The sequence below is a fragment of the Oncorhynchus masou genome, chromosome 6, assembly GCF_036934945.1.
Source record: "Oncorhynchus masou masou isolate Uvic2021 chromosome 6, UVic_Omas_1.1, whole genome shotgun sequence".
Lineage (NCBI taxonomy): Eukaryota > Metazoa > Chordata > Actinopteri > Salmoniformes > Salmonidae > Oncorhynchus > Oncorhynchus masou.
In genome coordinates, this window is record NC_088217.1 from 81401955 (window position 1) to 81428258 (window position 26304).

Consider the following 26304-nt stretch of genomic DNA (forward strand, 5'->3'; position numbering starts at 1 on the left):
CATTGCCAGCTAACGTCCTGCATGATTTTTCCCTTAAGACCCGGGATTCGAACTGGCAACCCTTCGGTTGCTGGCTTCTCTAACCGCTAGGCTACCTGTCGATACCTGCCATGTCCTAGTCACAATTCTTTACAACTTCAGTCCTTGTTTGACAAATTCATCTCACATTAACCAAAGTTGTTTTCTTTTTTGCCGTTTCATCTAGATCACGTTCCTTAGAACTCCAGACCTTGTTTCCTTAGATCATTGTCAGCCATGACTTTCTTTTCCAGGGGTAGCTGCATCTCCTTTGACAACCCATTATCTTGCGATAACAAAAACATGACATTTTACCTGTTGCTAGGGAACATGACAATGGTGGAGATTTGAGAGAGTTCAGTCAAGTTGCACTCATTACAAGTTGGCACCACTGAGGGATTGGTGGAATGTTATGTAGATCTGTCAAACTGGTGTGGAGTAATACTGTGGAGAGGCCTGCCTACTTTATTTTATCAGTACAGCAGAAACGGTACATCTGTTTGCTTGTGCTCTTGCCAACTGTCATGCTACACGTCTTACACTTCAACTGAAGTTGTCATTCATGGGAGACGACATTTTTACTGTTGTCTTTGATTTCACTTTAGCTTCACTGAAAACAGCTCTGTTTATCCAGTGGTGTGTGGGGGAGTATGATCAGGACGTTTGCCCTGTTATCGTGTGTTGGAGCGAACCATTAGAGAGCTGAGCATTAAATAGGTCTAGTTGCCAGGCTGAAGTAGCAAGGACATGCACATTAAGAAAAGATGACACCCAGGCTATACTCTATTTTTGAAACAGTACAATAACCAAGACCATATGTAAATTTATGACAACTGGATGAACTATGGTCAGAATGATACAGGAAGAAGGATGGAAGCAAGATAACTGATGACTAACACGTGAAATATAAGCATGCAATGCATACATTATTTTTAGGATGTGGAAAGGGTTCTACCATCGTTATAACCTAACCAAAAGCAGATATGAGCGTTAGTGGGCGTGAACTAGCTCTGAGATGAGACGAAAATAATGGAGAAAGGTCAAGGGAAGCTATTTTCATATAGAGGGAGGGGACTCTATGTTATGCAAAGACCGAATCCTATGAAGGCAGGACTCTGTAATATGAGAATTTAGTCTCTCCATGGAGGGGCTCGGCCCTGTTATGTTTGTGATAGGGTCTTTCCATGGAGGGGCTCGGCCCTGTTATGTTTGTGATAGGGTCTTTCCATGGAGGGGCTCGGCCCTGTTATGTTTGTGATAGGGTCTTTCCATGGGGGGGCTCGGCCCTGTTATGTTTGTGATAGGGTCTTTCCATGGGGGCTCGGCCCTGTTATGTTTGTGATAGGGTCTTTCCATGGGGGGGCTCGGCCCTGTTGTGTTTGTGATAGGGTCTTTCCATGGGGGGGCTCGGCCCTGTTGTGTTTGTGATAGGGTCTTTCCATGGGGGGGCTCGGCCCTGTTGTGTTTGTGATAGGGTCCTTCCATGGGGGGGCTCGGCCCTGTTGTGTTTGTGATAGGGTCCTTCCATGGGGGGGCTCGGCCCTGTTGTGTTTGTGATAGGGTTCTTCCATGGAGGGGCTCAGCCCTGTTATGTTTGTGATGGGGTCCTTCCATGGAGGGGCTCGGCCCGGTTGTGTTTGTGATAGGGTCTTTCCATGGGGGGGCTCGGCCCTGTTGTGTTTGTGATAGGGTCCTTCCATGGAGGGGCTCAGCCCTGTTATGTTTGTGATGGGGTCCTTCCATGGAGGGGCTCGGCCCTGTTGTGTTTGTGATAGGGTCCTTCCATGGAGGGGCTCGGCCCTGTTGTGTTTGTGATGGGGTCCTTCCATGGAGGGGCTCGGCCCTGTTGTGTTTGTGATGGGGTCCTTCCATGGAGGGGCTCGGCCCTGTTGTGTTTGTGATAGGGTCCTTCCATGGAGGGGCTCGGCCCTGTTGTGTTTGTGATAGGGTCCTTCCATGGAGGGGCTCGGCCCTGTTGTGTTTGTGATGGGGTCCTTCCATGGAGGGGCTCGGCCCTGTTGTGTTTGTGATAGGGTCCTTCCATGGAGGGGCTCGGCCCTGTTGTGTTTGTGATGGGGTCCTTCCATGGAGGGGCTCGGCCCTGTTGTGTTTGTGATGGGGTCCTTCCATGGAGGGGCTCGGCCCTGTTGTGTTTGTGATAGGGTCCTTCCATGGAGGGGCTCGGCCCTGTTATGTTTGTGAGGGGGTCCTTCCATGGAGGGGCTCAGCCCTGTTGTGTTTGTGATAGGGTCCTTCCATGGAGGGGCTTGGCCCTGTTGTGTTTGTGATAGGGTCCTTCCATGGAGGCCCTGTTATGTTTGTGATAGGGTCCTTCCATGGAGGGGCTTGGCCCTGTTGTGTTTGTGATAGGGTCCTTCCATGGAGGCCCTGTTATGTTTGTGATAGGGTCCTTCCATGGAGGGGCTCAGCCCTGTTGTGTTTGTGATAGGGTCCTTCCATGGAGGGGCTTGGCCCTGTTGTGTTTGTGATAGGGTCCTTCCATGGAGGCCCTGTTGTGTTTGTGATAGGGTCCTTCCATGGAGGGGCTCGGCCCTGTTGTGTTTGTGATAGGGTCCTTCCATGGAGGGGCTCGGCCCTGTTGTGTTTGTGATAGGGTCCTTCCATGGAGGGGCTCGGCCCTGTTATGTTTGTGATGGGGTCCTTCCATGGAGGGGCTCAGCTCTGTTGTGCTTGTGATAGGGTCCTTCCATGGAGGGGCTCAGCCTTGTTGTGTTTGTGATAGGGTCCTTCCATGGAGGGGCTCGGCCCTGTTGTGTTTGTGATAGGGTCCTTCCATGGAGGGGCTCAGCTCTGTTGTGTTTGTGATAGGGTCCTTCCATGGAGGGGCTCAGCCCTGTTGTGTTTGTGTTAGGGTCCTTCCATGGAGGGGCTCGGCCCTGTTGTGTTTGTGATGGGGTCCTTCCATGGAGGGGCTCAGCCCTGTTATGTTTGTGATAGGGTCCTTCCATGGAGGGGCTCAGCCCTGTTGTGTTTGTGATAGGGTCCTTCCATGGAGGGGCTCGGCCCTGTTGTGTTTGTGATGGGGTCCTTCCATGGAGGGGCTCGGCCCTGTTATGTTTGTGATAGGGTCCTTCCATGGAGGGGCTCAGCCCTGTTGTGTTTGTGATAGGGTCCTTCCATGGAGGGGCTCGGCCCTGTTGTGTTTGTGATAGGGTCCTTCCATGGAGGGGCTCAGCCCTGTTGTGTTTGTATAGTGTCCTTCCATGGAGGGGCTCGGCCCTGTTGTGTTTGTGATGGGGTCCTTCCATGGAGGGGCTCGGCCCTGTTATGTTTGTGATAGGGTCCTTCCATGGAGGGGCTCAGCTCTGTTGTGTTTGTGATAGGGTCCTTCCATGGAAGGGCTCAGTTTTGCTACTTTGTATTAAAGTGTATATTGAATTCACAAGTTCTTGTAAGAGTATTATATTTCTGAGACAATTCTCCACGACACGTGCGAGACGTTCACGCAGAGAGTGGTGCTTTTGTGAAAACCCTGAGTTGTGTTGGCCTCAACCATGTCATGGCTTTAGAAGCTTCTGATATGCTAATTGACATCATTTGAGTCAATTGGAGGTGTACCTGTGAATGTATCTCAAGGCCTACCTTCAAACTCAGTGCCTTTTTGCTTGACATCATGGGGAAATCAGCCAAGACCTCAGAAAATAATTGTAGACCTCAAGTCTGGTTCATCATTGGGAGACATTTCCAAACGCCTGAAGGTACCACATTCATCTGTACAAACAATAGTACGCAAGTATAAACACCATGGGACCACGCAGCCGCCATACCGCTCAGGAAGGAGACGCGTTCTGTCTCCGAGAGATGAATGTACTTTGGTGCGAAATGTGCAAATCAATCCCAGAACAACAGCAAAGGATCTTGTGAAGAGGCTGGAGGAAACAGGTACAAAAGTATCTATATCCACAGTAAAATGAGTCCTATATCGACATAACCTGAAAGGCCGCTCAACAAGGAAGAAGCCACTGCTCCAAAACCTCCATAAAAAAGCCAGACTACGGTTTGCAACTGCACATGGGGACAAAGATCGTACTTTTTGGAGAAATGTCCTCTGGTCTGATGAAACAAAAAGGGAACTGTTTGGCATAATGACCATCGTTATTTTTGGACGAAAAACGGGGATGTTTGCAAGCCGAAGAGCACCATTCCAACTGTGAAGCACAGGGGTGGCAGCATCATGTTGTGGGAATGCTTTGCTGCAGGAGGGACTGGTGCACTTAACAAAATAGATGGCATCATGAGGTAGGAAAATTATGTGGATATATTGAAGCAACATCTCAGGACATCAGTCAGGAAGTTAAAGTTTGGTCGCAAATGGGTCTTCCAAATGGATAATGACCCCAAGCATACTTCCAAAGTTGTGGCAAAATGGCTTGGAAAACAAAGTCAAGGTATTGGAGTGGCCATCACACAGCCCTGACCTCAATCCCATAGAAAATGTGTGGGCAGAACTGAAAAAGTGTGTGCGAGCAAGGAGGCCTACAAACCTGACTCCGTTACACCAGCTCTGTCAGGAGGAATGGGCCAAAATTCACCTAACTTATTGTAGGAAGCTTGTGGAAGGCTACCCGAAACGTTTGACCCAGGTTAAACAATGTAAAGGCAATGCTACCAAGTACTAATTGAGTGTATGTAAACTTCTGACCCATTGGGAATGTGATGAAAGAAATAAAAGCTGAAATAAATAATTCTCTCTACTATTATTTCACATTCTTAAAATAAAGTGGTGATTCTAACTGACCTAAGACAGGGACTTTTTACTAGGATTAAATGTCAGGAATTGTGAAAAACTGAGTTTAAATGTATTTGGCTAAGGTGTATGTAAACTTCCAATTTCAATTGTATGTGTTAAATTTCTATTTGTAACATCTAAGTCTAGTCAAGGACAACACATTATTTTCATGTTGAAAGGTGCAAGTTCCAGTGTTTTGGAATCTTTGTCTTATAGTAATGAAATGTTTAACAATGATTGTTGTTCAAAATGTTTGCAATAAAATATTGTTTTCATGTTTGTCTTTTACATATATGTAATTTCTACCACACCTTGTCATTTCCATCTCAACCCATATTTGAGGTAAATGAGTATATGTATAATTTACATACATTTATTTGTTTTTGATATGGAAATCATATGGTTGTTATCATAATCTCACAAAAAGGTTGGGTGGAAATCTCTTATTTTTCATGATAAATGTTTTCAGCTGTCACCAGGCAAGTTTATACATTCAGGTGTCATGTTGAATTATTAATATTAAAAATCACTTCAAATACAGTGCCTTGCGAAAGTATTTGGCCACCTTGAACTTTGCGACCTTTTGCCACATTTCAGGCTTCAAACATAAAGATATAAAACTGTATTTTTTTGTGAAGAATCAACAACAAGTGGGACACAATCATGAAGTGGAACGACATTTATTGGATATTTCAAACTTTTTTAACAAATCAAAAACTGAAAAATTGGGCGTGCAAAATTATTCAGCCCCTTTACTTTCAGTGCAGCAAACTCTCTCCAGAAGTTCAGTGAGGATCTCTGAATGATCCAATGTTGACCTAAATGACTAATGATGATAAATACAATCCACCTGTGTGTAATCAAGTCTCTGTATAAATGCACCTGCACTGTGATAGTCTCAGAGGTCCGTTAAAAGCGCAGAGAGCATCATGAAGAACAAGGAACACACCAGGCAGGTCCGAGATAATGTTGTGAAGAATTTTAAAGTCGGATTTGGATACAAAAAGATTTCCCAAGCTTTAAACATCCCAAGGAGCACTGTGCAAGCGATAATATTGAAATGGAAGGAGTATCAGACCACTGCAAATCTACCAAGACCTGGCCGTCCCTCTGAACTTTCAGCTCATACAAGGAGAAGACTGATCAGAGATGCAGCCAAGAGGTCCATGATCACTCTAGATGAACTGCAGAGATCTACAGCTGAGGTGGGAGACTCTGTCCATAGGACAACAAACAGTCGTATATTGCACAAATCTGGCCTTTATGGAAGAGTGGCAAGAAGAAAGCCATTTCTTAAAGATATCCATAAAAGGTGTCGTTTAAAGTTTGCCACAAGCCACCTGGGAGACACACCAAACGTGGAAGAAGGTGCTCTGGTCAGATGAAACCAAAATTGAACTTTTTGGCAACAATGCAAAATGTTATGTTTGGTGTAAAAGCAACACAGCACATCACCCTGACCACACCATCCCCACTGTCAAACATGGTGGTGGCAGCATCATGGTTTGGGCCTGCTTTTCTTCAGCAGGGACAGGGAAGATGGTTAAAATTGATGGGAAGATGGATGGAGCCAAATACAGGACCATTCTGGAAGAAAACCTGATGGAGTCTGCAAAAGACCTGAGACTGGGACGGAGATTTGTCTTCCAACAAGACAATGATCCAAAACATAAAGCAAAATCTACAATGGAATGGTTCAAAAATAAACATATCCAGGTGTTAGAATGGCCAAGTCAAAGTCCAGACCTGAATCCAATCGAGAATCTGTGGAAAGAACTGAAAACTGCTGTTCACAAATGCTCTCCATCCAACCTCACTGAGCTCGAGCTGTTTTGCAAGGAGGAATGGGAAAACATTTCAGTCTCTCGATGTGCAAAACTGATAGAGACATATCCCAAGCGACTTACAGCTGTAATCGCAGCAAAAGGTGGCGCTACAAAGTATTAACTTAAGGGGGCTGAATAATTTTGCACGCCCAATTTTTCAGTTTTTGATTTGTTAAAAAAGTTTGAAATATCCAATAAATGTCGTTCCACTTCATGATTGTGTCCCACTTGTTGTTGATTCTTCACAAAAAAATACAGTTTTATATCTTTATCTTTAAAGCCTGAAATGTGGCCAAAGTTCGCAAAGTTCAAGGGGGCCGAATACTTTCGCAAGGCACTGTAGGTCAAGTACAAATGTATAAGAAATTTTCAACTAAAATTGATGTTTAATGATGTGATGGAAATGACATTTGTCTATGGCTGTCTGGGAAAAATGACAAAAAATATATACATTCCTGAATAGTATGATCACAGCCATTATCAAATATAGTTTCTAGAAAAATCAAAGACAAATACAGTACTGGTAAAATGGTGTTTTAATTTCTGAAAGTTTGCACTGTCAAATTGCCCGAAGTTGCAGAATCACCCTTAGATCCAATTCCTCAGAACTCCAGCCCTCACTTCCTCAGATCAGTGTCAATGTTTCTGTGGGTGAACAGTAAACACACAGTCACTATTTTCAGTCCAACAGTTTTAGGCCCACCACTACAACAATACGCTAACTACCCAGGGAATATTACACAACTTATTGGTAAGAAAAAACATTTTCAATGTCTTGAACAAGACAACTGGAAGGCATTGATGAATACAGAGTCAAGAATAGTGTGTTGAAAGTATTTATTTTGTAGATAAACATCTGAGGAAGAATGCAGTGGAATAACACCACCAAATCTACTTCAAACCATACATAACGTCATTAGTTATGATGAAGAGAAAACATGATAGCTAGGTCCAGCCTGCTGGCCAGAAAGCTAAAAGTATTCAGACCCCTTGACTTTTTCCACATTTGTTTATATGTTACAGCCTTATTCAAAAATGGATTAAATCTACACACAATACCACATAATGAAAAAGCAACAAAAAAAACTTTTACATTTTTGAAAATGTGTATAAAAACATAAATACCTTATTTACATAAGTATTCAGACCCTTTGCTATGAGACTCAAAATTGACCTCAGGTGCATCCTGTTTCCATTGATCATCCTTAAGATGTGTCAACAACTTGATTGGATTCCACCTGTGGTAAATTCAATTGATTGGACATGATTTGGAAAGGAACCTGTCTATATAAGGTCCCACAGTTGACAGTGCATGTCAGAGCAAAAACCAAGCCATGAGGTCAAAGGAATTGTCCGTGAAGCACCGAGACAGGATTGTGTCGAGGCACAGATCTGGGGAAGGATACCAAGACATTTATGCATCATTGAAGGTCCCCAAGAACACAGTGGCCTCCATCATTCTTAAATGGAAGAAGTTTGGAACCACCAAGACTCTTCCTAGAGCTGGCCGCCCAACCAAACTGAGCAATTGGGGGAAGGGTCTTGGTCAGGAAGGTGACCAAGTACCCGATGGTCAATCTGACAGAACTCAAGAGTTCCTCTGTGGAGATGGGAGAATCTTCCAGAAGGACAACTATCTCTGCAGCACTCCACCAATCAGGCCTTTACGGTAGAGTGGCCAATCCTCAGTAAAAGGTACATGGCAGCCTGCTTGGCATTTGCCATAAGGCACCGAAAGACTCTGACCACGAGAAACAGGATTCTTTGGTCTGATGAAACCAAGAATGATCTATTTGGCCTGAATGCTAAGCGTCACGTTTGGAGGAAACCTGGCACCATCCTTACGGTGAAGCATGGTGGTGGCAGCATCATGCTGTGGGAATGTTTTTCAAAGGCAGGAACTGGAGACTAGTCAGCATTGAGACAAAGATGAATGGAGTACAGAGAGATCCTTGATGACCTCAGACTGGGGTGAAAGTTCAACCTTCCAACAGGACAACAAACCTTAGCACACAGCCAAGACAATGCAGGAGTGGCTTCGGGACAAGTCTGTCTTTGAGTGGCCCAGCCAGAGCATGGACTTGAACCTGATTAAACATCTCTGGAGAGACCTGAAAATTGATGTGCAGCCATGCTCCCCACCCAACCTGACAGAGCTTGAGAGGATCTGCAGAGAAGAATGGGAGAAACTCCCCAAATATAGGTGTGCCAAGCTTGTAGCGTCATACCCAAGAAGTCTCGATGCTGTCATCACTGACAAAGGTACTACAACAAAGTACTGAGTAAAGGGTCTGAATACTTAACTAAATGTGATACTTCCGTTTAAAAAAAAAATATGTAAATTCGCAGAAATTTCTTAAAACCCGCTTCTGCTTTTTTCATAATGGGGTATTGTGTGTAGATTAATGAGGAATAAAACAATTGAATACATTTTAGAAGAAGACTGTAACCTAACAAAATGTGGAAAAAGTCCAGGGTTCTGAATGCTTTCCGAAGGCCCTGTATGTTTGCCCGACCAGACAAATAGTTCCTGGTTAATAGAAATTCCAAGAGTGTGCAAAGCTGTCATCAAGGCAAAGGGTGGCTACTTTGAAGATTCTCAAATATAAAATATATTTTGATTTCTTTAACTTTTTTTTTGTTACTACATGATTCCATATGTGTTATTTCATAGTTTTGATGTCTATACTATTATTCTACAATGTAGGAAATAGTCAAATTAAAGAAAACCCTTGAATAAGTAGGTGTGTCCAAACTTTTGACTGGTACTGTAAATCTACTTGAAAATCTATGGCAAGACTTGAAAATGAATCCAATCAAGAATCTGTGGAAAGAACTGAAAACTGCTGTTCACAAATGCTCTCCATCCAACCTCACTGAGCTCGAGCTGTTTTGCAAGGAGGAATGGGAAAAAATGTCAGTCTCTCGATGTGCAAAACTGATAGAGACATACCCCAAGCAACTTACAGCTGTAATCGCAGCAAAAGGTGGCGCTACAATGTATTAACTTAAGGGGGCTGAATAATTTTGCACGCCCAATTTTTCAGTTTTTGATTTGTTAAAAAAGTTTGAAATATCCAATAAATGTCGTTCCACTTCATGATTGTGTCCCACTTGTTGTTGATTCTTCACAAAAAAATACAGTTTTATAGCTTTATGTTTGAAACATTAAATGTGGCAAAAGGTTGCAAAGTTCAAGGGGGCCGAATACTTTCGCAAGGAACTGTAACTGACAACCTTCTATAATGAATACATAGTACAATAATAATCCATAATAGAGTGACCAATAGTGACTGTGTTGTGATTGTTTAGAGTTTTAATTAGTACACAAGTAGTGCTTCAGGGTGGGATCTGGTCCTGCAGATCTTTGTTAGCTTCCTCCAGGTTCCTGACCCTGCCCAGGTAGCCGGACAGACAGTCGTTGAGACCCTTCATGGTCTTCTTATCATCCGGGGCGGGCCCGGGGGCAGGAGAGACCTCCTTCGAATTCTCCGGGTCAGAACGCATGGCGTTCTGTAGCCCCTCCAGAGATTATCCTATTTTCTTATATAGATTTTTGGACTTGGATTTAGTCAATATTATATCATATTTTTGTTGGGTTACATTTGTGAGTGTGGGGGCCTATTTGTTGTTAACAGACATATGTTGTGTGTTGTAGTGAATCACACATAGGTTCTATATTTAACAGCCATGAGAGTCTGGGTGTAAACCTAATGCATGTTGCTGCCACCAAGCAGCCAGAAGGTGTGCTTGCCACACACACACACACAAACCCACACAGTGGAATTATAGCTGTGGGCAGATCTGGTGTTGCCCAGTTAGTGTAATGAGACCCTTTATCACTGAGGCTCCACATATGTGCACACGCACGCACACGCACACACACACACACAATGGCAGCCCACAAGACCAACAGTTTGTAGAGTCACTTTTTCAATATCTGTTCAATTCCTGCTAGCAGAGAAGTGGAGGCTTACAAATCTTAACCCACAATCCCCCAGTGACATGAATAAAAATGTATAGTTTTTTCCTTCTATAACTCATTGTAGTTTACTCTGACTGGTTTCAGATGCAACAACCTTGATTGAGTTTCTGATCCAATATCCTCTCTCTCCCTCTCCCTTTAGGTGCAAATCCTGGAGCAGCAGAACAAGGTCCTGGACACGAGTCTGAAGATCCTGAAGGAGCAGGAGGACTACCAAGGCAACGTGGACGCACTGGTCCCACAGCTGGCCAATGAGTTGCAGCAGCAGATCCAGAAACTGGCCCGGGACAAACAGAAACTGGCCAGGGACAAACAGAAACTGAAGGAGGAGCTGGCCCGCTGCCAGGACAAAGTGGACCAGACACACAACAAGTCAGTGACTTCAAAGAGCCTTCACAGTGACTTCACAGAGCCTTCACAGTGACTTCACAGAGCCTTCACAGAGTCTTTCGTAGTTAAGAGTTAATAGAATCAAATAGAACAGAATAGAATGGAATGCAATAGAAAATAATACAGTGCAATACAATAGGATGGCATTGAATTGGACAACATGCACTGCAAGAGATAGATCTAAATGATGAATGTATCGACCATTTCAGAAAGCCTTAACAAACCACCCCACACCTGATTCCTGTGAAGCAGACCTAGGGAGACAACTAGGACAGTCAATGGTAGAATATCCATCAGAGTTTAGATATTGTACAGGTCACCAGGCCTCCAGGAAATGCCACAGTCCACAACAGGAACCTCATCAGTCTAAAGTGACAAACAGTGTTTTCTCACGCTAGGCTACGGAGCATTTTTCCACCTGGGTCCCCAGGCCTCAAGAGTCAGAGGTGCTAATTCTTTATCCTTACATAAGCCTCTGTCCACTGGTTTGAGTTAAGTATATACAGGGGAGCTCTGGTGTGCCCTGCACTATGTCTGTGGGGAGAGGTAAATGTACTGTAGTCAGTGTACACTCCTCAGCCCCTCTACTCCACTCTACCCCCTAACCATGGACCTCTGTGTTACACAGTACCCACAGACATGGCTCTGAGAGTGGAGAAAATGTGGAACCTTTAGGGACCTGGGCCCATTCATCCCATCCATCCTGGGCTCTTACCCAGTCTGGATCAGCTCAACACAGGCATGCTATGCTAGGGTGTGAGAGGGAAACAAAGCTGCAGATGGTCTGACAGTAGGATGATAAATTGACATGTCAGTCAAAAGGGTTTGGGGATGCGTGTGGAGTGTCGTGGTGTGTCGTGGTGTGGTGTGTGTTGGTATGGTGTGTCGTGTCGTGGTGTGTCGTGCGCGCAGGTGTGTGCGCTCACCTGAGCTCCCATCTCAGTCATATCATACCTGGGCGGCAGGTAGCCTAGAGGTGAAGAGCATTGGGCCTGTAACCAAAAGGTTGCTGGTTTGAATCTCCAAGACAATTAGGTGAAAAATCTGTCTGTGCCCTTGAGCAAGGCACTTAACCCTAATTTCTCCTGTAAGTCGCTCTGGATAAGAGCATCTGCTAAATGACTAAAATGTCAAATATCAAAACAACATCCTCTTCATTATCCAATCTGTGGTTCTCCAGGTACCAGGATGAGATCCAGAAGAAGTCGGATGCCCAGATCTCCTTGTCTAATGTGTCTCCTGATCTCCTTGTCTAATGTAGTATTGTTGTCCTGGCTGTGGTGTGACAGGAGCTGGAGGAACTGGAGTCTCATATCCAGAATGAGACGGTGGTCATGAAGGAGAGCAACAAGAGATCTCTAGACATGGACGTGATCATCGACAGCGTCAAGAAACAGTACGCGGACATGGCCTCCCGTGCCAGAGAGGAGGCAGAGCTGTGGAACCAGAAAAAGGTGAGGATTTTTTATATTTTAGGTCATTTAGCAGACACTCTAATTCAGAGAGACTTACAGGAGCAATTAAGGTTAAATGCCTTGCTCAAGGGCACATTGGCAGATTTTTTCACCTGGTCGGCTCTGGGATTTGAACCAGCAACCTTTCGGTAACTGGCCCAACGCTCTCAACCGGTGATGAGTGGTGGTGAGTGGTGGTGGGGGTGAGTGGTGAGGGGTGAGGGGTGGTGGGGTGAGTGGTGAGTGGTGAGGAGTGGTGGGGTGAGTGGTGAGGAGTGGTGGGGGTGACTGGTGGTTGTGGTGGGGGTGAGTGGCGAGTGGGGGTGAGTGGTGGTGGTGGTGAGGGTGAGCGGTGGTGGTGAGTGGTGAGTGGTGAGGAGTGGTTGTGGTGAGTGCTGGGGGTGAGTGGTGGGGATGAGTGGTGTGGTGGTGAGGAGTGGGTGGTGGTGAGTGGTGGTGAGTGGTGGGGGTGAAGGGTGGCGGAGGTGGTGGGAATGGTGAGTGGTGAGTGGTGGTGGTGGTGAGTGGTCACTGATTCCCTCTCTATCCTTTCTCCCTCCCTGACTCCCTCCCTCCCCTCTCTTCCCTTTCTCTTTCTCCCTCCCTCTCTCTCTCTTTCTTTCTCCCTCCCTCCCCTCTCCTCCCTCTCTCTTTCTCCCTCCCTTTCTTCCCCCTCTCAGATGGATGACATAGTGCTGACAGCAGAGCAGTATGAGCAGGATGTACGTGATGTGAAGAAGGAGATTGCTGACATGCTTCGTCTAATACAGAGACTGAAGGCCGAGCTGGAGACCCTCAAGAAGCAGGTGAAACGCTCTTGCACGCATACACACACACAATGTTTCCTATATTTCTATATCCTTCTCTACTTTCGTTATCCCTCTGACCCTCTCCCCACCTCCCTTTGACCCTCTCCCCCCCCCCTCTGACGTGCTCTCTCCCATTTGACCCTATCCCTCTCCCTCCCCTTTGACCCTCTCCCTCTGACCCTCTCCCTCCCTGATACTCTCCCTTTGACCCTCCCCTCCTCCCTTTACCCCTCTCTCTCCCCCTCTCCCTCTAACCCTCCCCCTCCCTCTCCCTCTGACCCTCCCTCCCTCCCTCACTCCCTCTCGTCCCCTGTTCAGAAAATAGTTGTTGAGATGGACATTGAGGATGTGGAGGTGGATGAGCAGAATGCGTTGGAGCAGGCCAGGGATAATATTGTTGCGCTGGAAGACGCTCTCCGCAGGGCCAAGCAGGACATGACCCGTCAGGGACTACCTGGAACTGATGAACCCTGGACATCGAGATCGCCACCTACTGGAAGCTACTGGAGGGAGAGGAGATTAGGTGAGTGGCACAGTGGAGCGGTGGGACCGGGGGAGAGAAGTGTGTGTGGTGATGGGGGATGTAGGTGGGTTATGTGTAATTGGGTGGGGTCAGGGGTGTGTTTGTGTCTGAGAGAGAGAGAGAGAGAGAGAGAGAGAGAGAGAGAGAGAGAGAGATTACTGTAGTATCCTGCTTATACTTAGCCCGTATTCTCTCTGTCATTTCAGAATGAATGACCATATATGTCAGCAAGGAAGGAGCTCTTCTTATTCCCTCCAGTGATTCACTATCTTCTTCATTAGTTTATTTAACCTTCGAACCTCTAGGTAGCATCTTCATGATACTTTCCTCTTCAGAGTAGCAGTGGTGGAAAAAGTTCCACATTTTCATACTTGAGTCAAAGTAAAGATACCTTAAAAGAAAATAACTAAAGTAAAAGTAAAGGTCCCCCAGTAAAACACTACTTGAGTAAAAATTTTAAAGTATTTGGTTTTAAATGTACTTAAGTATCAATAGTAAAAGTATATATCATTTAAAATTCCTTATATTAAGCAAACCAGACAACACGATTTTCTTGTTTTTAAAATGTACGGATAGCCAGACACACACTCCAACACTCAGACATAATTTACAAACAAAGCATTTGTGTTTAGTGAGTTTGCCAGATCAGATGCAGTAGGGATGACCTGGGATGTCCTCTTGTTAAATCCGTGAATTAGACAATTTTCCTGTCCTGCTAAGCATTAAACACGTAACAAGTACTTTTGGGTGTCAAGGTAAATGTAAGGAGTAAAAAGTACATTATTTTCATTAGGAATGTAGTTGAGTAAATGTAAAAGTTGTAAAAAAAATAGAAATAGTAAAGTACAGATACCCCAAACAACTAATTAAGTAGTACTTAAAAGTATTTTTACTTAAGTACTTTACACCACTGCTGAGTAGTTCTTTCCCATCCTCAGTAAATCCAGTAGCGTGCCGTGGTTCTGGGGCCTGGGCCTTCAGTGAAGTCCTACACAGTCCCACCCGAATTAATCCACCTCTTATTACCATCATTATGATGCCATGGCTCTAGACACTATACATTTAGACAGAAACGCAGGATAACGTCACCTTGAAATTGACCTTTTTATTCAGAGAATTGCAGGGGAAGAGTACAATACCTTTTCATTGTGCAGCTTCGCTGCCCTGCGCTCTTGTTCGTTGAGCTGTAGATCCATTCGGGTGTCCCCAAAAGTTTTCAAAAGCACCATTGTTTGTAAGTGCCCAGCCGTACTTTGGTGTCTCGATGCTGCCTTGGTTAGACAACTCAGGTTTGCAAAGCCAGTGTGGCTCCAAACACCAAATCGCTCACATGCAAATAATAGGCATTCCCAGCAGTACAGTTTGCAGTGCTTCTCGGAGCCTGTCTTTGTAGCGTCGGCTTTGTAGCGTCGGCGTCTACCTCTCCTGACAATGTCTAACTTTTCTTGAAAAGTTTGTCTTGAGAATGGCGTTATAATTATATCCTCGACCAAATCAATATCTTCTCCTTCCGCCATTGTGTGTTGAAAAAACAGTTTAGTAGTGCGCAAATTAATTTGTTGACCAATTTCAGTTTCCTAGTTCTGAGACCTGCCCATATAGGACCTGCCTCTCAATATTGGTAATCCAATCAAAAGACGTGCAGGCACTATGCCTGCTAGCATGGCTCCTGTGTAACACTGGAGCCAGCCAGCAGGCGTACAATAGCCAACTCTAAAGCTGATTGGTTGACACTAAATTTTAATTTCCATTCACTTTAAGCTACAAACGCCCGCACTGTTGATTCTGAAGGCCTGAGGGCAGATTTTAGACCCCTGGCAACACATGATGGCTGAATATGATTGGATAAAATATCTAACATAAAGACCAGCCCTCCAAATCTCAACCTGGGGCTGGAAGCAGTGCAACCAAGAGGAACGCTATGAAATGAAGAGTGTAACTCTTACTCTGGGGAATAATTTAATACATATTTGTGGGAAAATATATTTAAAAAAAAATTATATTCTGATGATGTTTAGGACAGCAGAGAAGGCCTTGCTGGCCCTGACGGCCCACCACTGAGTACATGTGTAGAAGGGTGGGTAAGAAGAGAAAGATCCGATAGGAAGGAACTGTGACCTGTGTTGTGTCATGGTCTGTGTGTCCAACTATAATCAAATCATATCTCTTTTGCTCAGATTACTAAAACAAACCGACTAATACCAGTCCTTGCTTGCATGTAGACATTGATTTGCCATCGAAGCCCCTCCTGACTCTGAAGCCCCTCCCATTAGATGCCGGTGGCCCCCCAACCAGCCCCAGGAAGCGTCTGCTGATCAGAATTGAGGTGGAGGCGAGTCCAAGTCCACCGTCACTCTGCTGTTGCTATAGTAACACGGTGTTGTACCACTTTCTCTCTCTCTTTACCATCTAAAAAACATTGCTGAGTCTTTTGTTTTACGTTAAGGTCATCGTTTAATAAGCTACGGTGTTAAACTTACAAACTTTGTTTTCAACTGAAGTTCGAAGACCATGTGCAACAGTAACAGGAACTCTTACAAAATGTGTCCTGTGCTCTTTTTCATTACGCTTGTGGTGGGAGAATTTATCTGTGCTCTCTTGTGCTCGTGTGACTGGGAAGGCCATGTCCTCCAAAGCTTGAATGTCACTGAACCAGGTCCAAAATAAAAAGAGAAAATATTAAGGAACCAAATATGTGTATGGTTTGTTTCAGGAGTATGTCTGTCACCAGATACAACTCAACCCTGAACTCAAGGTATACATGGACCTATTGTCACCACACAGACAGAGATAGGCCTCCTACAACCCCCTGAACTCAAGGTATACATGGGCCTATTGTCACCACACAGACAGAGATAGACCTCCTACAACCCCCTGAACTCAAGGTATACATGGGCCTATTGTCACCACACAGACAGAGATAGACCTCCTACAACCCCCTGAACTCAAGGTATACATGGACCTATTGTCACAGACACCTCCTACAGAACTCAAGGTATACATGGACCTATTGTCACCACACAGACAGAGATAGACCTCCTACAACCCCCTGAACTCAAGGTATACATGGACCTATTGTCACCACACAGACAGAGATAGACCTCCTACAACCCCCCTCAAGGAACTGGACCTATTGTCACCACACAGACAGAGATAGACCTCCTACAACCCCCTACATGGACCTATTGTCACCACACAGACAGAGATAGACCTCCTACAACCCCCTGAACTCAAGGTATACATGGACCTATTGTCACCACACAGACAGAGATAGACCTCCTACAACCCCTGAACTCAAGGTATACATGGGCCTATTGTCACCACACAGACAGAGATAGACCTCCTACAACCCCCTGAACTCAAGGTATACATGGACCTATTGTCACCACACAGACAGAGATAGACCTCCTACAACCCCCTGAACTCAAGGTATACATGGACCTATTGTCACCACACAGACAGAGATAGACCTCCTACAACCCCTGAACTCAAGGTATACATGGACCTATTGTCACCACACAGACAGAGATAGACCTCCTACAACCCCCTGAACTCAAGGTATACATGGACCTATTGTCACCACACAGACAGAGATAGACCTCCTACAACCCCCTGAACTCAAGGTATACATGGACCTATTGTCACCACACAGACAGAGATAGACCTCCTACAACCCCCTGAACAGACAGAGATAGACCTCCTACAACCCCATGAACTCAAGGTATACATGGACCTATTGTCACCACACAGACAGAGATAGACCTCCTACAACCCCCTGAACTCAAGGTATACATGGGCCTATTGTCACCACACAGACAGAGATAGACCTCCTACAACCCCCTGAACTCAAGGTATACAACTGTATACATGGACCTATTGTCACCACACAGACAGAGATAGACCTCCTACAACCCCCTGAACTCAAGGTATACATGGACCTATTGTCACCACACAGACAGAGATAGACCTCCTACAACCCCTGAACTCAAGGTATACATGGACCTATTGTCACCACACAGACAGAGATTTGAACAATGGTCATGACCTATTGTCACCACACAGACAGAGAAACACAACTGTCTACAATTTGACAATGGTCTGAACTGTCTAATTTGACAATGGTCACAACTGTCTAATTTGACAACGGTCATGACCTTAAACATAACTGTCTAATTTGACAACGGTCATGTTAAACACAACTGTCTAATTTGACAATGGTCATGTTAAACACAACTGTCTAATTTGACAACAGCCATGTTAAACACAACTGTCTAATTTGACAATGGTCATGTTAAACATAACTGTCTAATTTGACAACGGTCATGTTAAACACAACTGTCTAATTTGACAATGGTCATGTTAAACACAACTGTCTAATTTGACAACAGCCATGTTAAACACAACTGTCTAATTTGACAACGGTCATGTTAAACATAACTGTCTAATTTGACAACGGTCATGTTAAACACAACTGTCTAATTTGACAATGGTCATGTTAAACACAACTGTCTAATTTGACAATGGTCATGTTAAACACAACTGTCTAATTTGACAACAGCCATGTTAAACACAACTGTCTAATTTGACAACTGTCATGTTAAACACAACTGTCTAATTTGACAACGGTCATGTTAAACACAACTGTCTAATTTGACAATGGTCATGTTAAACACAACTGTCTAATTTGACAATGGTCATGTTAAACACAACTGTCTAATTTGACAACAGCCATGTTAAACACAACTGTCTAATTTGACAATGGTCATGTTAAACACAACTGTCTAATTTGACAATGGTCATGTTAAACACAACTGTCTAATTTGACAACAGCCATGTTAAACACAACTGTCTAATTTGACAATGGTCATGTTAAACATAACTGTCTAATTTGACAATGGTCATGTTAAACACAACTGTCTAATTTGACAACAGCCATGTTAAACACAACTGTCTAATTTGACATTGGTCATGTTAAACATAACTGTCTAATTTGACAATGGTCATGTTAAACATAACTGTCTAATTTGACAATGGTCATGTTAAACACAACTGTCTAATTTGACAACAGCCATGTTAAACATAACTGTCTAATTTGACAATGGTCATGTTAAACATAACTGTCTAATTTGACAATGGTCATGTTAAACACAACTGTCTAATTTGACAATGGTCATGTTAAACACAACTGTCTAATTTGACAACAGCCATGTTAAACATAACTGTCTAATTTGACAATGGTCATGTTAAACACAACTGTCTAATTTGACAACAGCCATGTTAAACACAACTGTCTAATTTGACAATGGTCATGTTAAACACAACTGTCTAATTTGACAACAGCCATGTTAAACACAACTGTCTAATTTGACAACGGTCATGTTAAACACAACTGTCTAATTTGACAATGGTCATGTTAAACACAACTGTCTAATTTGACAACAGCCATGTTAAACACATCTGTCTAATTTGACAACAGTCATGTTAAACACAACTGTCTAATTTGACAATGGTCATGTTAAACACAACTGTCTAATTTGACAACAGCCATGTTAAACACATCTGTCTAATTTGACAACAGTCATGTTAAACACAACTGTCTAATTTGACAATGGTCATGTTAAACACAACTGTCTAATTTGACAACAGCCATGTTAAACACAACTGTCTAATTTGACAACGGTCATGTTAAACACAACTGTCTAATTTGACAATGGTCATGTTAAACACAACTGTCTAATTTGACAACAGCCATGTTAAACACATCTGTCTAATTTGACAACAGTCATGTTAAACACAACTGTCTAATTTGACAATGGTCATGTTAAACACAACTGTCTAATTTGACAACAGCCATGTTAAACACATCTGTCTAATTTGACAACAGTCATGTTAAACACAACTGTCTAATTTGACAACGGTCATGTTAAACACAACTGTCTAATTTGACAATGGTCATGTTAAATGATAAACACAACTGTCTAATCTGACAACAGCCATGATAAACACAACTGTCTAATTTGACAACAGCCATGTTAAACACAACAGTCATGTTAAACACAACTGTCTAATTTGACAATGGTCATGTTAAACACAACTGTCGAATTTGACAACGGTCATGTTAAACATAACTGTCGAATTTGACAACAGCCATGATAAACACAACTGTCTAATTTGACAACAGCCATGATAAACACAACTGTCTAATTTGACAACAGCCATGATAAACACAACTGTCTAATTTGACAACAGCCATGTTAAACACAACTGTCATGTTAAACACAACTGTCTAATTTGACAACTGCCATGATAAACACAACTGTCATGTTAAACACAACTGTCTAATTTGACAACAGCCATGATAAACACAACTGTCTAATTTGACAACAGCCATGTTAAACACAACTGTCATGTTAAACACAACTGTCTAATTTGACAATGGTCATGTTAAACACAACTGTCTAATTTGACAACAGCCATGATAAACACAACTGTCATGATAAACACAACTGTCTAATTTGACAACGGCCATGGTAAACACAACTGTCATGATAAACACAACTGTCTAATTTGACAACAGCCATGATAAACACAACTGTCATGATAAACACAACTGTCTAATTTGACAACGGCCATGGTAAACACAACTGTCATGATAAACACAACTGTCTAATTTGACAACAGCCATGATAAACACAACTGTCATGATAAACACAACTGTCTAATTTGACAACAGCCATGATAAACACAACTGTCATGTTAAACACAACTGTCTAATTTGACAATGGTCATGTTAAACACTAGCATGAGGACCCTTTCTCATTTAGTGTTCAAAGTAAAGACTGTAGTTCCATGTGGTATACAGACTGTTCTGGGTGGATGGAGATAAGAGAGCGACCGAGAGAGAGACACATGCAGAGAGAGACACAGAGAGAGAGAGACAGAGAGAGAGACAGAGAGAGAGAGAGAGAGAGAGACAGAGAGAGAGACACAGAGAGAGAGAGAGAGAGACAGAGAGAGACACAGAGAGAGAGAGAGAGACACAGAGAGAGAGAGCGACCGAGAGAGAGAGAGACACAGAGAGAGAGAGCGACCGAGAGAGAGAGACACACACAGAGAGAGACACAGAGAGAGAGAGAGAGAGACACAGAGAGAGAGAGAGAGAGAGAGAGAGAGACACACAGAGAGAGAGCGACCGAGAGAGAGACACACACACAGAGAGAGACACAGAGAGAGAGAGACACACAGAGAGAGAGCATCACAGAGAGAGAGACACAGAGAGAGAGAGAGCGACACAGAGTGGGAGACACACACACAGAGAGAGAGAGACAGACACAGAGAGACAAAGAAAGAAAGAGAGAGAGGCTTGTTGGGAATACCAGCTGATGATGAGATAGGGATATGATGGATAGCAGGATGTCTGGGAGACTGCCCGGTCTCTTACCATATTTCACTCCATCACTCCTCCCTCTCTCGCACACACACTCAGACAAATGCAACACACACACACGCACACACACAGTATTGTACATACATTTTTTTGACCCCATGTTAATAATCTGTCTCTCTCAACATCATGTAAAAATTCAGACCTTTTATAGTTACACATGGCTGGCTCTTACCCTTAACTCTCTCTCACGCTCTAGTCTATTTGAAAAGATGTTTACACGTCAAATAGTTAGTGTGAATAGTCACACTAAAGTTCTCTTGTTTTCCCCATATGCACGAGTTATAGTTTCAACAAAAACATAGAAAATGTATACTTGATTTGCCGAGTAGGCAATAAAGTAGTGTTATAAACTTTGCACATTAAACTGTGAATATGACCAACCCTGTTTGAGGGCTATTAGAAATCAGTAGATAAAACAGTCTTCCTTCAAGGATTCTTAGCACACTGATACAGACTTACAAATAGGCAGACAATGAAAGAACCATTCTTGTTTTCACTTCAATTTTGGAAAGATGATTATCTTCCCAGATATGGTGTAACCTAAAGAACTTTAGTTCCTGTCTGGCTCTTTTCAAATGTGATCTAAATGTTAGAATCTCAGAGTTCTAATCACTCCCCTGTGTTCCAGATGTATTTTGGACTGCGGAGGAGCACAGAGCACACCCCTCTCTCCCTTGTTCAGAGCACATACCAACACCAGATGAAGAATATGGAGGGAGAGAAAGTGTGTGAGAGAGAGAGAAAGATAGAGGGAGGGAGGGAGGGGGAGGGAGGGAGGGAGGGATGGAGGGAGGGAGGGAGGGAGGGGAGGGAGGGAGGGAGGGAGGGAGGGAGGGAGGGAGGGAGGGAGGGGGAGGGAGGGAGGGGGAGGGAGGGAGGGAGGGAGGGAGGGAGGGAGGGAGGGAGGGAGGGAGGGAGGGGGAGAGAGAGATGGGAAAGAGAGAGAGAGGAGAGAGAGAGAGAGAGGGAGATAGAGAGAAAGAGAGAGCGAGCGAGAAAGAGAGGGTGAGGAGATGAGATGCTGTAGTGATTGATGGAGTAGTCAATTAGATCCATCTTAATTTGTCCCATCTGCTATTTCATATCCAAATTAGACCAGTTCATCATCATAGAGGTCTCTGTTGATAATTCATAACATTATGTTTCTCTCTAATGGATTCAATCAACTTGAAAAATAGAAAGATTGGTGACTTCTACAGTGATTGTTTTGAATTTATTATGACTACCCAAGTAGTGTACACATGTATACTGATGGCTTTAAACATAACGCACTCAATGGCCCCAATGGCAAGAGTCACACATGCTTTCAATGCTGTGACTATAAATTGACAGACATGGGAGAGGTGGGACAACCCTACCAGTCCTGCACCTCGAATGGGGTCTTTCTGCTACTCCCTTACAGCTAGAGTCCACAGACTCGGGGCGCCACTGCCCTCATCCAGGAGCAGAGGATGCTTCATCATCCATATGCTACAATCCCCATTTATAATCCCACACGTCCATCCCCAAAGTGAGAGCAGTCCTGTCCTGGCTACTCAGAGAGCCATATCCTCAGTGTCCTGTCTCCTCCTCCATCTGTCTCGGAGTTTATGGAGGAGTTTCCTCACCGGGTCCGTGTATTGCCTGTTGGCCAGCCCCAGGACCAGCGGCATCACTGCCATGCTCCCGATCCCCGTGCACGACAGCACGATGTGTGTGGTGGAGTTCCCACGCGTCTCCTTGCTGAGCAGAAACGCCACGCAGACGTGTATGTAGATGATGTAGGGCACCCAGCAGGCCAGGAAGGTCAGTGACACGGCGGCCACGCACCGCGTGTAGCGGAGGTTGAGCCGCTGCTCCCGTTCCGAGGCCTGACCGCCCCCCCTGGTCGCCACAGAGCGGTGCAGCCGGCAGATGTCCTTCATCTGGCCCCGGGTGATCCACAGCACACGCCCCGTCATGCCCGCGATGGACATGATGGCCGGCGCCAGCAGCCCGTACACCTCGAGGTAGATGAAGGCGTTGGGGAAGACCCGTCTGTAAGAGCAGCACTCGGAGCCGACCGGCGCCGCTACCGCTGCCACCACGGTGGAACAGTTCACCGGCGCACCCGGCGCGCCTGTGTCGTTAAACGAGCAGCAGCCGTTCCACCCTGGGCCGGCCCGGTTGTTCCAGCCGAAGGCGGGCAGGGAGGCGTAGAGCAGTGGCGGCGCCCACACGGCGAGCAGCACCAGCGGGAAGTGGCGGTGAACCCAGAAGCTACTATAATGTAACGGACTCATGATGCACATGTACCTCTCATAATGAACTATCACCAGGTTAAACAGGAACGCCAGGAACAAGAAATTAGGAAAAATATGAACCAGGAGACAGGAGCTAAAACTCAGCGGACGGTTGAGTCCCATCCAGGGGATGAACGGCAGGGCCACGCCCGTACACAGGTCAGCCACTAGCAGGCTCAGGAAGAAGTAGTTTGGGGTGTTGTAGAGCTGACGGTTACAGGAGATGCCCAGGATGATGACCAGGTTGGCCAGGATGATGGCGGTGGACAGGGGCACGGTGATGGCGTAGATGAGACGTGCCTCCGACAGCAGCGGCCGCACAGCAGAGTCATTGGCCAGGTCATCCATGGCTGCGCTTGTGGTGGTTGTGTTCCTCCACAGTTGTCCTTAGTGTGCCAGACCTTTGCCCCCACTGCTACGGAGACTTCCACAGCTCCCATTAAACTGCAGGAAGCCTGGGTGAAAATAGACAGAATACAGTGAGACCAGAGGTCATGGAGCATGATATATTCAGAGCTCAAAAACGAACTGCCTGTTAGTCGATCTGGATAAGAATGTTGGCTAAATGACCGACATGTTAATGTAAACTCAAACTGCTCTCTGGTCTAGAGACCATATGATGCTGTAAACCCAGTTTGTCAAGAAGACAGCCTTGGACCCCTGAAATAGCCTCTGTCTCTTGCATCACGTATCAATGGTATTAATTGATCAACAAATCAGGCAGAAGAGATTCCCAGCAGTACATCAGGGCTTGAGGGTCTGTAATTGAATAACCCCAGTTTATTGGTTAAATGGCCTATTTAGGTAAAACACAGTGTCTTCGTGTTCTGTCTCTCCACTTGTAGATAGATGTACGTAGATGTTATCTCTTTAAACACAATTACAACAGTCATCATGGCCGCAGGATTGCTGTTTCTTCTCCATTGCCCCAGCGTAAGAGAGAGGAATGTTTAAAAGACGAGTGTCCTTGTTTTCTTCCTGCAGACTGCTGCGGTTCACGTAGATTGATCCCAAAGGAAATGTAATATCAAGCCTTTGGTCTGAATAGGCAGGAAGAGAGAAGGACAACAACTGGGGGGGGGGGGGGGGTTGACAAAATGAAAGCCCTATATTACTGTATATGACAGGTAATAATTTGGGGGGGTGGAGTTGACACAATGAAAGCCCTATATTACTGTATATGCTATACATTTCTATCTGAATGTTTTTATAAAAATATAATGGATATATTCTATATGACAAGCAATTGCATATAGTCTATCTAAATGTATTTGTTTTGTAAGCTTGCACACTTCACTCTTAGAAAGAAATGTGCTATCTAGAACCTAAAAGGGTTATTGGACTGTCCCCATAGGCGAACCCTTTGAAGAACCCATTTGCTTCCAGGTAAGACCCTTTCCACAGAGGGTTCTACATGGAACCAAAAAGGGTTCTACCTGGAACCAAAAAGGGTTCTCCTATGAGGACAACCAAAGAACCCTTTTGGAACCCTTTTTTCCAAGAGTGTACTGAACAGACCCCATCAGGTCAGACTCTGTGGTTAGTTATTAAACACCTTCTTTAGGCTTCTGTCATTTCTGGACCGAGCTGGCTGAGGGTCCAGTATCTAGACAAGCACAACTAATGCAGGGTTGTAGAAAGTGACACCACACTGGAAAAAGCTAAGCGTTCCTAGACACATTTCTATGTGAGATGCATTGTCTCACATACAGTAACACCCTCATGTACAGATGTTGGATCTTCATTTGATCACGCATTTGTAGCTGAGAATTTTCTTGCAAAGCAGGAAATGCAAACCTGTAGTGTATTCAAAGTTTTAAAAGGCTTCTAAAGTATGTAATTTCCACTTTAAAATGCCAGACTTGATTTGAACAGATGGCTCTCTAAAAAGACCACATATGCAGCTAAAGTGAAGGAATAAATTGAAACTTTAGCCTCAAAACTCCAACACGATTGCTGAAGTGAAGGATTAAATTGAAGCCTTAGCGGGGAGACAACTTCATTTATAGCTCATGTATGAGCTGAATGGCCCGGCTGCTATGGTGAAAATAGTGGTTGAAGCCTTAGAGGTGAGACAACTTCATTTGTAGCTCATTTATGAGCTGAATGGCCCGGCTGCTATAGTGAAAACAGTGGTTGAAGCCTTAGTGGGGAGACAACTTCATTTGTAGCTCATTTATGAGCTGAATGGCCCGGCTGCTATGGTGAAAACAGTGGTTGAAGCCTTAGCTGGAAGAACCGTTGCTTTTCCATTGTTGTTTTTTCGTTGCACTTGCATTCAGTAGCATCTATGAATCATATTGTACACGGGTGGTTTCTAATGTTGTGAGATTCTCGCTAGTGTTTACAGAACAACTGGTTCTGAGAGATCAGGATCAGGAGCTGCAATTGTAACGTTAAGCAACTGTAACAAAATGGATGACTGCAGTGTAGCCACTATTGTGTGTACATGGATTGCTAAGACATAATAATATGAGTGTGTATTCTTATTTTAAAAATGTAGCTCTGTACCTGTCTATTAATGCTATGTATTGTCATTTTATGTAGTTCTGTCCTTCAGCTGTAATTGTCTGTTGGTGTTCTGTATTATGTCATATTTTATGTTTTGTGTTGGACCCCAGGAAGAGGAGCTGCAGCTTTGGCTGTAACAAACATGGACCCTAATAAAATACTAACGAAAAACGTACTAACCTCTACATTTATTTAATTTTTAAATTACATTATAGTCCACATAATTCACATTTCCTGTTCCTCCTGCTGTAGAAAATTGGCTCAGATTAAGTTCCTACATCTGTAGCCCTATTTTACGAGTTGAAGCTGTTCTTTATGATGTGCTGTAAT

The 26304-nt window shown here is 44.3% G+C and overlaps 1 protein-coding gene and 1 pseudogene across 1 annotated transcript; one reads left to right on the forward strand and one right to left on the reverse strand.

The window, feature by feature from the left end:
- The first annotated feature begins 10311 nt into the window (after positions 1-10311).
- LOC135541715 (intermediate filament protein ON3-like) lies at positions 10312-21906 on the forward strand (annotated as a pseudogene).
- Positions 21907-22450: 544 nt separating this feature from the next.
- On the reverse strand, positions 22451-23902 carry LOC135541226 (G-protein coupled bile acid receptor 1-like). Its single transcript, XM_064967326.1, has one exon. The coding sequence runs from the start codon at positions 23809-23811 to the stop codon at positions 22738-22740; it is 1074 nt and encodes a 357-aa protein (XP_064823398.1). The 5' UTR covers positions 23812-23902; the 3' UTR covers positions 22451-22737.
- Positions 23903-26304: the final 2402 nt, after the last annotated feature.